Source organism: Chenopodium album, chromosome 27 (genome assembly GCF_948465745.1).
Source record: "Chenopodium album chromosome 27, dcCheAlbu1.1, whole genome shotgun sequence".
NCBI classification, from domain to species: Eukaryota; Viridiplantae; Streptophyta; class Magnoliopsida; order Caryophyllales; family Amaranthaceae; genus Chenopodium; species Chenopodium album.
In genome coordinates, this window is record NC_137860.1 from 2,702,050 (window position 1) to 2,717,231 (window position 15,182).

Here is a 15,182-nt window from a genome sequence, read left to right on the forward strand (position 1 = left end):
TGGGCTGCCATGTGCTGCTGTCCGTGGCAGCCACGCCCAGCAAGCCCAGCAAGCCCAACACTCGCATGCGGGCTGCCAACCGCTGCTGGCCAGCACGCCCAGCATGCTTGTGCGGGCTGCTGCTGCTGGCCTTGTGCCTTGGCCAGCGCTGCTAGGCAGCAAGCAATGGCCTAGCCATGCTGCTGCTAGCTGTGGCGAGCTGGCGCGCCTAGCGTGCTAGCTCCAGCAGCTTGTTGCGGCATGGCTTGCTAGCCATTGCGCGCACAAGGCTGCGCCTAGCATGCTAGCACGCACTAGGCAGCGCCTAGCCTTGCGATGCTAGCATGAGTGCGCTAGCACGCACCAGCCAGCCTAGGCTCGGCTTGGTGCGCATGCTAGCCACCATGCTAGGCTATACGCCCTTAGCACTCGGTTTTCTTGGGCATTCCGATGCTAGGGGTATTTTGGTCTTTTGTTGATTTATTACTATTTCTCGTCTCGTCTTTCACTATTTTTCGACTCGACTTCCGACGCTCGGTTTCGACGCTCTAAGCTCGAATTTCCGACGTCTAAATAAATATTACTCGGTCGACTCATTAATTCCTTCCGAATTAATTCGTCGTTTCGGTTTGTTGAATGCTTGGGTGTGACCCGAAGGGTTCAGTCAAGATTAAGCTGTAACATTAATTATCCATTAATATTACTGATCGGAAGCGTCCTCCACCCAGGCATTCCGATCACTTGACCTTACTGAATATATTAGCTTTCTAATAATTCTGAACCCGCTAACGGAATAGTACACTTGTTCGAAGGACACCATTCCTTTCAGGATATAGTATAGTTTTTCCTTAAAGTAACTTTCCTTTTATAGTATGTTTCAAGTATTGTGACATTTCCTTTTTAGGGAGTGTTGCAAGTAAAAGAAAACGTAGGAAATATATATTTTGTGCATAAGCTAACACAACACACTGAAATATTCATTCTCTAAAGTTTGACATTTTTTATATTTGTTTATATATACTAAAACATATCATTCCCATTTTGAATTATTTCAGGATTCTTGACAAAGGTCAAGAAATAAGTAGATCCAACATCCAAGTGTTATTATTGAAAGGAACAAAGCTTCGAGACATTTAGTGCATGAAGATAACGAGATTGGAACTTTTCTTAGTTAATAGTTTTATATAGGTAAGTGTACATAAATAGTTGAGCAGATTGCCGAAGTGTTATGTGAATTAATGTTGTGAATACCAGGATCAATTCAAATTGGTATTCATAACACTACAAATTCATCAACAAGTAGAACAAAAAAAATTTGGTTGCTTTGATTCGTCTCATACTCTCATTAGTTAGTGAATATCCAATTTCTATAATAAAAAGAATACTTCCCTTAAAGTAATTTAAACAAAGTATGTACTTAATAACTAATTGCCGTTGTGGACTTATGGAGATGAATTAATTAGCATAATATCTTGAGATATTGTTCTGGTTTTATATATGAAACCGAATAATATGCAAGGTACTTTTCGCTGTGTGCTTGTATGTTATGAAAAGTAGGTTTGTTTCGATATATAATAAAGTCTCTTGAGGTTACGAAATGATTCATCCCTAAAGCTAAGGCTACCAAATACAATTGCAATATTGAGAGTGAGGAATAGTTTAGGTGGTTAGAGCTTTTCACTTGGTTATAGAAGATTATTGGATTGATTTTCATCGTACGTTGCTAAATTGTATAAAACCTCAAAGCTTGAATGTTATTGATTATCCTCGTCAAATATATATAATACAAGTTATCCCTCATTCGATAGAATTAGGAAACTACCTAAGATAAACACACAAGATATTCATGCCATAAAATAGGTAACAAAATATATCCTAAGATATTCCCAAAATATATCCTCAATACCCCCCCTCAAGTTGGAGCATGGGGATTGTAAATGCCCAACTTGGAAAGAAGATGATCAAACTGAGACTTCCCAAGCGCCTTCGTAAAGATATCTGCAAGCTGCTCCTTAGTGGAAACATAAGATGGAGCAATTAAGCCCTCTGTAATAGCATCACGAACAATATGACAATCAATCTCGATGTGTTTTGTTCGTTCATGAAAAACTGGATTTCGAGCTATATGTAACGCTGATTGATTATCACAAAACAACTTGATCGCCTTAGGATGTTGAACACCCAAACTCAAAAGTAAAGCCTTCAACCATTTCAACTCATGTGTGGTAGAGGCCATACAACGATACTCAGCCTCAGAAGACGAACCAGAAACAGTGGGTTGCTTCTTAGTTTTCCATGAAATAGGAGATTTTCCAAGAAAAACTAGCCAACCAGTCAGCGAACGACGAGTAAGAGGACACGCCGCCCAATCCGAATCACACCAACCCTGCAATGTCAAGTCACTATCTGCACTCAACAGAATACCCTGGCCCGGGGTACCCTTTAAATAACGAACCACCCTTAGAGCTGCTTCCCAATGCTCAGTCCGAGGTTCGTGCATAAACTGAGAAAGAATGTGAACCGAATAAGCCAAATCTGGTCTAGTCACCGAGAGATAAATCAACCGGCCTACCAGCCTACGATAAGACTCCGGATCCCCAAGTAATTCACCACTAGCAAGGCTAAGCTTGTGGTTCTGCTCAATCGGAAACCCACTTGGCTTTGCGCCTAATAAACCTGCTTCAGAAATAATATCCAAGGTGTATTTTCGTTGACACAAAAACAAACCTGCTTTACTACGAGCAACCTCAATACCCAAAAAATATTTCAAAGGACCAAGATCCTTTATCTTAAAACAATCACCAAGATAAGCCTTGAAAACAGTCAACGCAGCGGAATCATTCCCAGAAACAATGAGATCATCAACATAGACTAAGACATTAATCTGAACCGTGCCCTTAGTGTATGTAAAAAGAGAGTAATCAGAGTAAGATTGAATAAAACCATACCCTTTCAGAGCCTTGAAAATATTTTGTCTTGTACACCCATTGACTACCTAGAGCTTTCTTCCCTGGAGGAAGATGCTCCAATGTCCAAGTCCCATTGTCTTCCAATGCTCGTATCTCATCTTGCATAAACCGACGCCAACCTTCAGATTTCATGGCTTCCCTAAAGGATTTTGGATCCTTCCCCAAAACAACAGCTGCAAGAAACTTGCGATAATCCACAGAAAACATGTCACAATTTATATAATGTGCTAAAGGGTAAGGAGTACCTGAAGGAGTATTGGATGACGGAGAGGACGGAGACGGATTATTAGCAAAAACGGAGTGAGTCACAAAATCACGGAGTTTCACCGAAGTAAATTTCTGTCGATAACCTTTACCCATTAATTCCGATGAAGGCTGATCGGAAGAAGAGTGCTCAGCGTCTGTGGTGGGGCTGTGCTCGTCATCTGTGGTGGGGCTGCCATGCTCGGCAACCACCCTGCTGCTGTGCTCGGCAGTCCCAGCTGCCGCTGGAAAACTAGCGGGTGTGGCAGTGGTTGGGCTGCTTTGCAGCAGGTCTGACCCTGCGCCCACAGGTTGTCCCGCGGCAGAAGGTGCTGCTGGGTGGAGTTCCTGCCCAGCCGCGGGATCTGCTGTGGCCGCGGGTTCTGCTGTGGCTGCGGTTTCCGTGGCTGTGGCAGGGGGCACCGAGGCCAAATCTTCAGCAAAAGCAGTAACATCCTCATACAGCTCACATTCCATAAAATCCTCATGAATATCCACATTATCATAGGAATTCAACTCTATATTAACCTCATCCGGAGTATCAAATGGAAATACCCCTTCCACAAATTTCACATCACGGGAAACAAAGAAAACTCTTGACTCCAAATCAAACACTCTCCACCCTTTCTTACCAAAAGGGTATCCTACAAAAACACATTTTCTGCTCCGACTAGCAAATTTATCCCCATTTGTTTTCTGATTATGAGCAAAACATAAGCAACCGAAAGTGCGAATAGCATCAAACAACGGAGGTTTATTAAAAAGCATTTCAAAAGGAGTTTTATTTTGGAGTAAGGGTGTGGGAGTGCGGTTAATAAGATGTGTTGCAGCTAGGACACACTCACCCCAAAAATAAATTGGTAAATTGGCTTGAAATCTTAAAGCTCTCCCAACATTTAGAATGTGTTTGTGTTTACGCTCAACCCTCCCATTTTGTTGTGGGGTACCAACACAAGAGGTTTGAAAAAGGATTCCGGAGGCTTGAAAGTAATCATGTAAGCAATTAAACTCAGTACCATTATCACTTTGCACAATTTTTATGGTCTGGGAAAATTGTCTATCAACCATTGCAACAAAAGCCAAAAACATTCTAAAAACCTCAGTTTTATCAACCAACAAATAAATCCAAACAGCTCTTGAATAATCATCAACTATAGTAAAAAAATAACGAGCTCCGCACGACGAAACATGTCGATACGGACCCCATAAATCACAATGTACTTTTTCAAAAATTCTAGAAGCTCTACTTTCACTAAGAGGAAATTTGTCTCTAGGATGTTTAGCACGCATACATACTTCACACCCTTTATCTAGACAATCTTTATTACTACTAACATGAGGAAGCAACTTAACTACTTTCTCGGAAGGATGCCCAAGCCGACGATGCCACAACTCCAAATTTGAGGTTGCTTCACCAACACCAACATGATGCACCGAATCCGAATTGCTAAAATAATATAATCCGTCTCTCCTAGCTCCCGTTCCAATCAGCTCCTTTGTTTGGTCCTGTATAGCACACATAAAAGGGTTAAATTGGACAATACAATTAAGCTCATCTGCGAGTTGAGAGACAGAAATCAAATTACAACTCAAGTGAGGAACATAAAGAACTCCGGTTAAAGTGAGCTTGTCCGACAAACGAACAGAGCCAACCAAAGAAGCCGCAACAGTATCACCATTTGGAAGGCCAACAGGACATACAAAACTTTTAGTATCAAGTAACCAAGATTTTTCACCAGTGACATGATGCGTAGCCCCGGTGTCAATTATCCAAGAAGTGAGATCAAACTTACCATTCAAGCGATTTTCGGGTACATTGGCATTACCAAACAAACCGGTGATAGCCTTCCATTGCTCGCTTGAAAAAACCTTATTATGAGAGGAACCTTCGGTTGAAACATTCGACCCGGAAACTGCATTGGCACGCACTGAACTCTGACCACGGCTGGGTGTAGACTGCCCCCCCTGACTTCCATCATTCGATGGGGGTCTACCATGGAGATCATAACATTTACTCTCAATGTGGCCTCTCTTTTTGCAATAATTACAGATTTTGTCAGCCCAACAATTCACAGTTTCATGGCCTACTTTCTTGCACTTGGCACACACCGTACTAACACGACCACGATCAACACCTTCACGACCCCGACCTACCCCCGTACGGACAGCAAAGCCAAGAGCATCAGCAGGCTTGGATTCGTGCTCTAACTTTGCTGTACGCACACGCTCTTCCTGTACCACCAACTGATATGCTCGATCTAAGGTAGGGAGAGGGTCTTGAGACAAAATATTGGTGCGTAAAGAAGCATAAAAATCAAAATATAGACCCATTAAGAAATCATGTAATTTAGCCTGCTCATGTCTCGCTTCATGCAATTTTCCAGCCACACAATTTGAACAACAATTACAATTGATTAATGGTTCATGATGATCTAATTCTTGCCACAAAGAATGCAATTTGCCATAATAAATTGAAACAGACATAGATCGGGTTTGCTCACACTTAGCAATAGACGATTTTAATTGCTGAATTTTAGGGCCATTGGTTTGTGAAAAACGCTGCTTGAGATGCTGCCATAATAGCCTAGCTTCACGAAATTTAGAAATAGATGACCTTACCTCTGGATCGATGGTGTTGCTAATCCAGGAAATCAACATGGCATTGATAGCCGTCTAGTCTGACTGAGTACATGGAGGAACAGGCGCCGTGATTGTACCATCCAAGAACCCGAACTTACGTCTGGCCTCCAACTAACGCTGTCTGCATATCCGCAGCCCAGTCATCATAGGTATCTGATTTTAGGCGAGTAGGAGTAATAAAATCCCCAGGTCGATCTTGTGACCCAAGGTAAAACGGAGAATTGGGTTTGATTTCGGTAGGAGTTGGAGGTGGTGGTGGCGGTGTAATTTCACCAGCCATGATTGTGGGTTTTTAAAAAAAATCAAGGAACAATTAACCTGCTCTTGATACCATGCTAAATTGTATAAAACCTCAAAGCTTGAATGTTATTGATTATCCTCGTCAAATATATATAATACAAGTTATCCCTCATTCGATAGAATTAGGAAACTACCTAAGATAAACACACAAGATATTCATGCCATAAAATAGGTAACAAAATATATCCTAAGATATTCCCAAAATATATCCTCAATACACGTCCAAATAATGGCTCTCTAAAAGCCCAAAATAAAAAAATAAAAAAAAATACAATTGCAGAAAATTTTTATACAAAATGAGTAAAATTTTCATTTGTTAATTTTTCTACAACTTCAATAGCTTTTTAAATATCTATATTTGAATCTAGCACTATTAAATTGCTTGCTTATCATTCAAATTTAAATGTTACACTTTTACTGTTTAATTTGTTTGTTATATAATTTGAATCTAACACCATCAAATTGGTTTATTTGAATTTGAATTGAGTCCTTCAATTAACGATATCATTAATATATGAAAAATCAATTTTAGATTTTCAATTCAAATGTAAAAGTTTTTTTCTAGAGTATATAATATATTTCTGGGCCTCAACCATCCACTTAAGCTTTTGGGTGAAATGGTTCACTAACATGGTATCAAAGCCGGTGGGCTCTCGTGTGAGGGGGGTGTGATAGAGTATAAAATATATTCCCAGGCCTCAACCATCAGCTTAAGCTTTTGGTTGAGTTGGTCCTCTAACAGTTTTATTTGATGAAATTTAGTAACTTTTACAAGGGGATATAAGTTACTCGATCGGTTAGTGTTATTATAAGGTTTAGTTAGTAAAATATAGGAATTACTTTGTTATTCAAGGGTTGTTCAACAAGTATAATAAGAGGTTACTCTGTTAATGTTATAGAGGTTTACGCTATTAGTGTTATAGCGGTTACCATGCTTTTTTATTTACACGCAGTTATACGGTATGGTAAGCCATATCAAAACCGTATTGGATGAAATTTGAGTTTAAATTCTAGTACATAAAGAATTTATGAAATTTCAACTGTGATTTTTTTATGATAACAAGATTTTCCTTGTAGTTATATAAAACTGTCTACGCTTGTTCTTACTTACCATAAATTCATATTATCACAGATTTTTTTTTTTTTTTTTTCTACAAAGAGATTTTAAAAACACGGAAATAATGTTTCAAAAAAAAAAATTACGGAAATAAAATAGTTAGGCAGGACGGAAAGATCTTAATTAAATTAAGGTCCTAAGAATATCGGAATATTCAATAAATTTGGTAACTGCCAAATTTCATTTGCACTTTTTTTTGCACTTACTTTCCCATATATTACGAATTTGAATATTCAAATTTTTTTATTTGCCTAAATACGGCGCTTTTTACTTAATCTTTAGAAATAAATCGTGAGTAATAATTATTGCCTTAAAATTTAGGTTCACATTCCATATTTTAACGAAGTATTTTGTTATTTATATTCAATCGTTCTTTCATTTGTGCTTAAACCTTTGGAGCGCACAATATACCTAGCCGTCAAACTTTTGTAATCGTTGATCTTTGGCGCACCATTTCACGGTAATTCATCTTCTTCTTCTCTATACTTTGTGCAAGTTTATTCATATCTTTTTTCCTATTTTTGTATTTTCTAACAATTTTTAAGTGTTTTAGTTTTGATATATTATTAAAAGTTATACATGACGGAGTATATATTAACCTAAAATTCATCCATAGTAATCACTTCACTTTAGATTATTAACTTCCTTGTGGTTTTTAAATTCTAAATAGATAATTTTTTTTTTCTTTCGAGAGAATATAATCATGCGGAGTCTTAAGATCGATCTATGCTAATTACTTCATTTTAGATTATTAACTTCCTCATGGATTGCAAATCCTATTTAGATTTATTTTTCTTTCGAGAGAACTTAATCCGGTAGATTTATACTTCCTCCGATTGTTGTTTGTCCTACTTTAAAAAGCTTTATTTTGTGTCACTCGGCGATAAACTTGTGGTATATCTAATTCATTAGTCAATATATAAAAAAATGAAAGTAGGGCAAATAAAAGTAAATTTAAAGGAGTAACCGATTGTCGAGTTTTACTCTATAAAGATTAAAAAAATAAATAAATAAATAAATAATAAAAAAGATAGAGATTGGTATAGGCTGTTGGTGATAATATTATGTTTATCTTTTATAAATAAGATAAATTTTTATCGAGATAAAGTATTATCATGAAATTATGAGATTTGCTTTGCGAATTGTGAGTACTATATATATAATAAGACTGGAGATGCATCCTGAATACAATAGATTAAATTTTTTTACTAATGATGGGCGCTTTGTAGCGTACGTGAATGAATTGGTTGCACAACCTAGGTAGGTAGGTAGGTAGGTAAATTTCATCGTTAATTATCTACGTATTATTTTATGTATTCTATAGAAAGTAATTTCAATTTTGGTAGTACTCCGTTTTTTTTTTTTTTTTTTCATATAAAATTTTTTTAGGCTGCTGTAGATTTGTTTTTCTGTTCAAAATTCAATTTTTAAAAGATGACGATGTCAATAATTTTATTAAATACTTTAGACTGGGATGATCTGTTTTCTTAATTCAGGTTTTTTTTTTCATCCTTTTTCTTTTTTATGTGTTTTGTTATTCCTTTAAATTATACCTATTCATGTAGTGTAATACTGTAATAGTTACAAGGTATTTTTGTGCTTTTTGAAAAAAGGCTTTGAATTGAATAATAAATTAATTTAGAATTAATGTGAGTGCACAAATTTGATTTATCTTACATTATAAAATATTGTTTTGGATGCATAATAACCTTTCGAGGAGTGTAAAATTTTGTGTTTGTGATTTTTTTTTTTTTTTGTTTTTTGCACTTGCACACTTTTACATGGAATGTGATTACGTGAGTTGTAGTATAGTATGGATTCTACTATCATAATTTAGTGTATTATTATGGAGTTGCTTCTCTTGAGCATACAAGTGAGTTGGTTTTGGAATGAAGCTTCTTGCGTACTTGCAAGCGAGTTATGGTTTGGGATAGAAGTTCCCTTGGACTTGCAAGTGATCGAGTTTTTAATTTGGATGAAACTCGTCTTAGACTTGCAACTGAGTAAGTTGGCATCGGGAAGAATTGAAGTTGACCCGTTCCAAGACTTGTCCATAACTCAGGATTAATCCAAAGGTTGGATTTTAATCATTTGTACATTCCACCCTTCATATTGATGGAGGTGTTTGAGCTTCGAATTTTTCCTAAACCCCCCTTTTCTAAGCCCTTTTTCAGTCAAAATTATCTAACACTCTTCTAATCCTCCTCTTCTACAGCAGTGAATTCGTCATCAATGGCTAAACGTAGTCGTGGTGCTGGCTACCACCCTAATATTACAATGCCACAGAAACTAGTACGGCGAACAAATTTCAAGAATATTGAAATCCATCTTCCGCTAAAAACTCCCCGCGGAATACTTCATTCCGCGGATAATAATTCTAGAACTCCAGGTTCTACGAATATACCTAGTGCGCCACTTTGTGCCGCCATTGGTAATATAGAGATCAAGCCCACCATTGTTAAGCAAACAAGTCGTAGTACTGGTAATGATAATTTACTACTACGCGACAGTAATAATCAAAAGGTTGACTTAAAAAATGGGGGTATTGAATTCTCAGTTTGTCCAAGTCCATACAAGTTAGGAAACGCCAATTTGATGAAACTAACATCAAATAAACATGGCATGGAGTATGGACTAGACAAACCTTTAGTCAAATCGAACGAGGAACATGTTAACGCTCAGGATGCGTTTAATGGAAGGGCCGAAAGAAAGACCATTGAGAATGACTCGTATTCTTTCGGACCCAAACATAACATGATTCCTAGAGATGTGAATGAAGTAGTCAAACAAAAGAGGTTACTGTTAAAGAGGTTTGACTTTTGGTACAATTGGTGTAGTAAAACAAAAGAAAACATACCATATTTAAGGATTGATCAAATGGCTATGAAATATCTCAAGGAAGAGGGATACATAATCAAAATACGCAAGAGTATTGGACCGATACCCGGCGTTAAGATTGGAGATAGTTTTGATCTTAGAATACAGCTTGTGATCATGGGACTCCATACTCAATATACCAAAGGTATCGACTTTACAAGAACAATTGAAGGTAACGTATCATTAGCAACATCTATAGTGACCACGGAAGGTTATGACGATGTGTTTGTAAGCTCCGATGAGCTTATATATACCGGCGAAGGAAGTATTTTCGAGCGCAATGTTAAGTTTCCTAAAGATCAGAAGCTTGTAGAGGGTAATTTTGCATTGTGGAAAAGCATGAAGAGAGGTACTTTTGTGAGGGTTATTCGTGGATTCAAGATTAAGGGTGAGAAAAACATGAAAAAATATGTTTATGATGGTTTGTACAATGTTGTTGGTTCATACAAGGAAAGGGCGCAACATGGTCGGATGCAGTTGAAGTTTAGGTTATTGAGGTGCACCGGTCAAAAACACATTGAATGGGAAAGCAACTCATAGGTATTATACTAAATTGCATGTAAATATTACTTCCGTTTTACATTATGTATAACAAAGGAATAATTTTATGTCTTACAAATAATAATTCTTTGTTGTACATAATAAGAAACGGAGGTAGTATCCAGGTTTTGTCTGTTAATGAAGTAGACAATAAAATGTTACTTCCTTTGTTTTTTACTCGAATATTTTTGTTTTGTTTTTTTAACTCGAATTTCTACCGGAGTTTATTTAGTCGAAAAAAATTTTCACCCTTATCAATCCAAGTAGCTTTTTTATTTTTTTTTTTTTTTTTGACGGATCCAAGTAGCTTTTTTTAATACCGTTTTAAAGATTTGTTTGGAAAGTTTAAAATTATGCTTCTTCTATTTTTTATAAAAAGGTTGAATACTTTGTATTTACTTATTACTAATAATTTTATGTTAGATGTATGATTTTTTTTTTACTTTTAAAATATATTTTGTATGTTCATAACCTTTTGTTTTATAATGGTATATGATAGATTTCCTAAAATAGTAGTATAAAGTTTAGAGTTTATGACAAAAATATACATAAATCAATAATTAATATGTTTAATCTTTCCTTTTTAGCTACTCCGTATTTATAAAGGGCAATATTTTTATTTTCTAAACTGAAGTATCTACAAACATGTTCGTTTTTTTTTTTTTTTTTTTTTTTTTTGAATCATGTTCGTTTATAATGTTCCATTGATCTCCAAAACTTGAAATGTTGGGCTTTCTAATTTTCTTAAGAGATTTATTTGGCAGCTTCTATCTTTAAAAGTAATGTCATAGCTAGGGTAGCAAGAGGACAAAGGAATAACAAGAATTGATATTGCCAATCAAGTAAAAGACGAATAGATGACTATTCACTGCTTCAGACGGTCAGTTATCTGAAGCACACCACTTTCTCGCATAATTCTTGTTCCGACTCTTCTGACTGATATTCTGAAAATTAGTTATCTGGCCAAATTTCACATTTGATAATTTTATATATTAAACCAGATATACATAGTTCCCTTATTTTATAATTGAACAAAATAATGTTGTGCATGTGGGGTGAACAAAGTAAAGGAGAGAGGAGAGATTAAGTAATAGTTCCTCCGTTTCTATTTAGTTGACGCGTTTGATTTAGGCACATATATTAAGGAGAGGAGAGAGAGTGATAGAGAAATAAACAAGTGGGGTAGCTTGTAAATGCAAGGTAAAAATTTACCCAAAAAGGAAACATGTCAACTAAAAAGAAACTTCCTTGAAAGGAATACGTGTCAACTAAAAAGAAACTTCCTTGAAAGGAATACGTGTCAATTAAAAAGAAACGGAGGTAATTAGTATTGAAAAACCATTAAAATAGTATAAAAGGTATAATTACACATGGGAAAGTAAGGACTTTTGAGTATTGAAATTGTAAAATAAGGGTTATTTTATCCAAAATATATCCAAAAGGGAAAGATACTAAATGTAAAGAATAAAAAGGAAACATTAAATGGAAACGTAAAAAACAAATGAGAACGGAGGGAGTAAGATTGATAATTTTTGTAGATTTAGGCACTGAAAGTAGTGGTGGATCCAGTATTTGAGGAATGGGGGGTACGAATTAAGTTTAATAAAAAACAGATTACAAAATACAAAGTAATATGTGAAACGTAATAATTTTTCATATCTAAATTTTGAGATAATAAATCATTTCACTATTGTATTAATATTTACGTGTATCATACACCATATCTTCCAACAATAAGACTAATAATTAAGTAATAAATATGTGAGGATTAAAAAATTATCTAAGAGACCTGATATATGTAATAGGGGTCTCTTTGATAAAAAGTGCTAATCTTCAATCGAAAAATTAACAATATCACTTAAGAAACCTGTTATTTGTAAAAGTAGTCTTGGCACTTCTGGTGTGGAGTATATCAAAAAAATCAGCTGAGAGACCAGTTTTTTTTTATTTTTTTTACATAGGCGGTCTCTTTGAATTTGACACAAAAGGGCAGGCTACTTGGGTGCCTATTAGAGAAATGCACAATGGGGGTACAGCTGTACATTTGTGTACCCCTGGATCCGCGCACTAACTGAAAGTAATTGAAAATTGGTGAAAATAATTTCGTCATTTAACTAGTGTGCCTTAAATAATCCTAATTTTGGATTATATTTTAATAATTCAGATTATAAGGTGGTCATTTTAATTGGTCTCAACTGGGCCACTAACTTGTTATAACCAATAAACGAGTCTTAGTTACCCGCCATGAGTGTTCAATTTGTCTTATTTCATCAAAGTAGGATACACATCCCATTAGTTCTGTTCTCCTCATCGCTTACACTTGTAGGACAAAACTTTCATTCACATGTCGGTTTGTTTACGAACTCTATAATAACAAATTACACTACCCTTTGGGGTATTCGAGAACTGGTTTAAGTAGGGAATTGTCTTATCAAGTGGTGAGCTTAGAAGACTAGAAACCAAAAAAGTTTTGTGGTGGCTTAAGCCAGTTCTCGAAGGGCTATCTTCAAACGCTTATATCTCTGAATCAAGAAGTGATCTTGAGGTGGTTCAAGTTAGAGATGATAGTTTGTTTCAAGAGGTTTCCAACGATAGATCATATATCCAATTCTAATAAGAAACGACAAAGTTATGATCTATTTTTGAAACATTGTCCAAGTTGGGAAGGGGACACATGCATACCTTACATAGCACGTTAGCACAGGCCTAATCGAGTGAATGTGTTTTGTTTCCTATATTAATGATTTTCCTTGAGGAATAATTTAGTGTTTTTTAGGGCATTCTTATATTATATAAGAAACCATTGGGTGCACAATTAGAAGTAGGGGTGTTCAAAAAAACCCGACCCGATTGTTCCGTCCCGATTTCCGAATGACCCGCAAAAAATCCGATGGAAAATTGGTTTTTTTCTCAGTTTTTCTGGGTCGGGTACCCGTCCCGTTAAAATAGTAATTTCATGGGCCGGGACACTGGACACTACTAATTTCGGGTACCCGGATTCCCGCTAATAAATTAAAACAGAATTCAAAAAAAAAATACCTGGATTCCCAAGCACTCAAGCACCCAGCCCACTTCACTTACTCAGTTTCACTTAGGAAGTTAGGGTTTCAGTTCTAATCTTCTCTCTCCCTCTCCTCCCCTCTCTCTCTCCCCCCCTCTTTCTCCTTCACTGGTCACTCACAGTCACAACTCACGCGCAGTACGCCACCCACCTCCTCTTCTCTTTTTCTCTCTTCTCTTTCACTCACAAACGCAAACATAAACCCAGCGAGAATCGTCATCAACCCAGCGAGAATCGTGGTGCCTTTGCTGTTGCAGTTGAATCCCACCGCAAGAGAAGGATGAAATAAGGATAAGGAAGAAGATGGTGGATGATGATATTTGATGGTTGGTATTGATGAATGATCATATCATGATGTAAAATCAAGGGAGTAGCTTAACGAAATCTGGATTTTTGTTTTGATTTTTTATTTTGTTAAATTAAATCTTTAATAAAGATCTATTGTTAGTTGTACTTAACTTCTTATTGTGTGTATTTTTTAATTGTACTTCTTTTTCTAATTGTGTGAAATTTGGGTTGTATATTTTAGATTATTTATCATTTTTTTCATTTTGAGCAAATTATTGTTCTCTCAAATCCGGGTACCCTATGACCCAACCCGAGAAAAGCGGGTACCCGAAACCCGGGTACCCGGTCTTCTCGGGTCGGGACATGGGCCGAGTATCAAACTACCCGAAGATCCGGGTACCCGGATTTGAACACCCCTAATTAGAAGTGCTCATATAATCTTGCCTAGCCAATTCAAGCCAATATGTAACTCCCCTTGAGAGATTAAGTGAGATGGAGAGTGGTGCATCTCTTTTGTTATTTCTCTTGGTTATCCTCCATGAAAGTTAATAGGAAAATACTATCCTTGGTCATGTAGATGTAATCATATTGTTTAGCCTAATCAATTCAAACCAATATGTAACTCCACTTCAGAGATTTTGTGAGATGGAGAGCGTTGCATCTCTTTTGTTATTTCTCTTGGTTATCCTCTACGAAAGCTAATAGAAAAATACTCTCTTATCCTTTGGATGTAATCATATTGATCGAACTATGTATTGTATATCATTGTATTTTTCTCATCTATTTTCAACTTTATTTCTTAAATTTTTGTTATATATGTTTTTTTTTTTTTTTTTTGAAAAAATTTGTTTTATATATTGTTGTTTAAATTATTTCACGCATATCAAACATTATTTAAATGGAAAAATTGCTCCCATTAATCTGAACTTTGCCTCGTCCGCCGAAAATAATCCCAACTTTCGTTTATTATCTATTACACCCAACTTTAGGGGGTATTAATTTTCGTTGCACCCAACAGGTCATCTAACCTGATGTAGCAGGTCACCTAGCCACGTGTCAGCGTAAGATTGGCTTAAATTTTTTTTTAAAAAAAAAAAAACAAAAAAAAATAAAAACCCCACAAACCACCCCATACCCAGCAGCCGGCCACCACACCCCCACCCCCACC

At 36.3% G+C, this 15,182-nt stretch overlaps 1 protein-coding gene across 1 annotated transcript; it reads right to left on the reverse strand.

Moving 5' to 3' along the window:
- Nucleotides 1-1,797: 1,797 nt before the first annotated feature.
- LOC145619003 (uncharacterized) lies at nucleotides 1,798-6,111 on the reverse strand. The gene is made up of 6 exons (XM_081673607.1): nucleotides 5,930-6,111; nucleotides 4,736-5,829; nucleotides 4,488-4,600; nucleotides 2,975-3,887; nucleotides 1,926-2,655; nucleotides 1,798-1,801 (listed from the first exon to the last, which is right to left on the reverse strand). Exons 1-6 carry the CDS (start codon nucleotides 6,109-6,111, stop codon nucleotides 1,798-1,800), a joined length of 3,036 nt encoding a protein of 1,011 aa, XP_081529733.1.
- Nucleotides 6,112-15,182: the final 9,071 nt, after the last annotated feature.

Coding starts and splice junctions, on each gene's coding strand:
- LOC145619003 (XM_081673607.1), bottom strand. CDS start 6,111: ATGGCTGGTGAAATTACACCGCCACCACCACCTCCAACTCCTACCGAA. Junction 4,601..4,735: donor ACTCGCAGATGAGCTTAATT/GTATTGTCCAAT, acceptor GTGTTGGTGAAG/CAACCTCAAATTTGGAGTTG. Junction 2,656..2,974: donor TCCAGGGAAGAAAGCTCTAG/GTAGTCAATGGG, acceptor TTTCTGAAGCAG/GTTTATTAGGCGCAAAGCCA.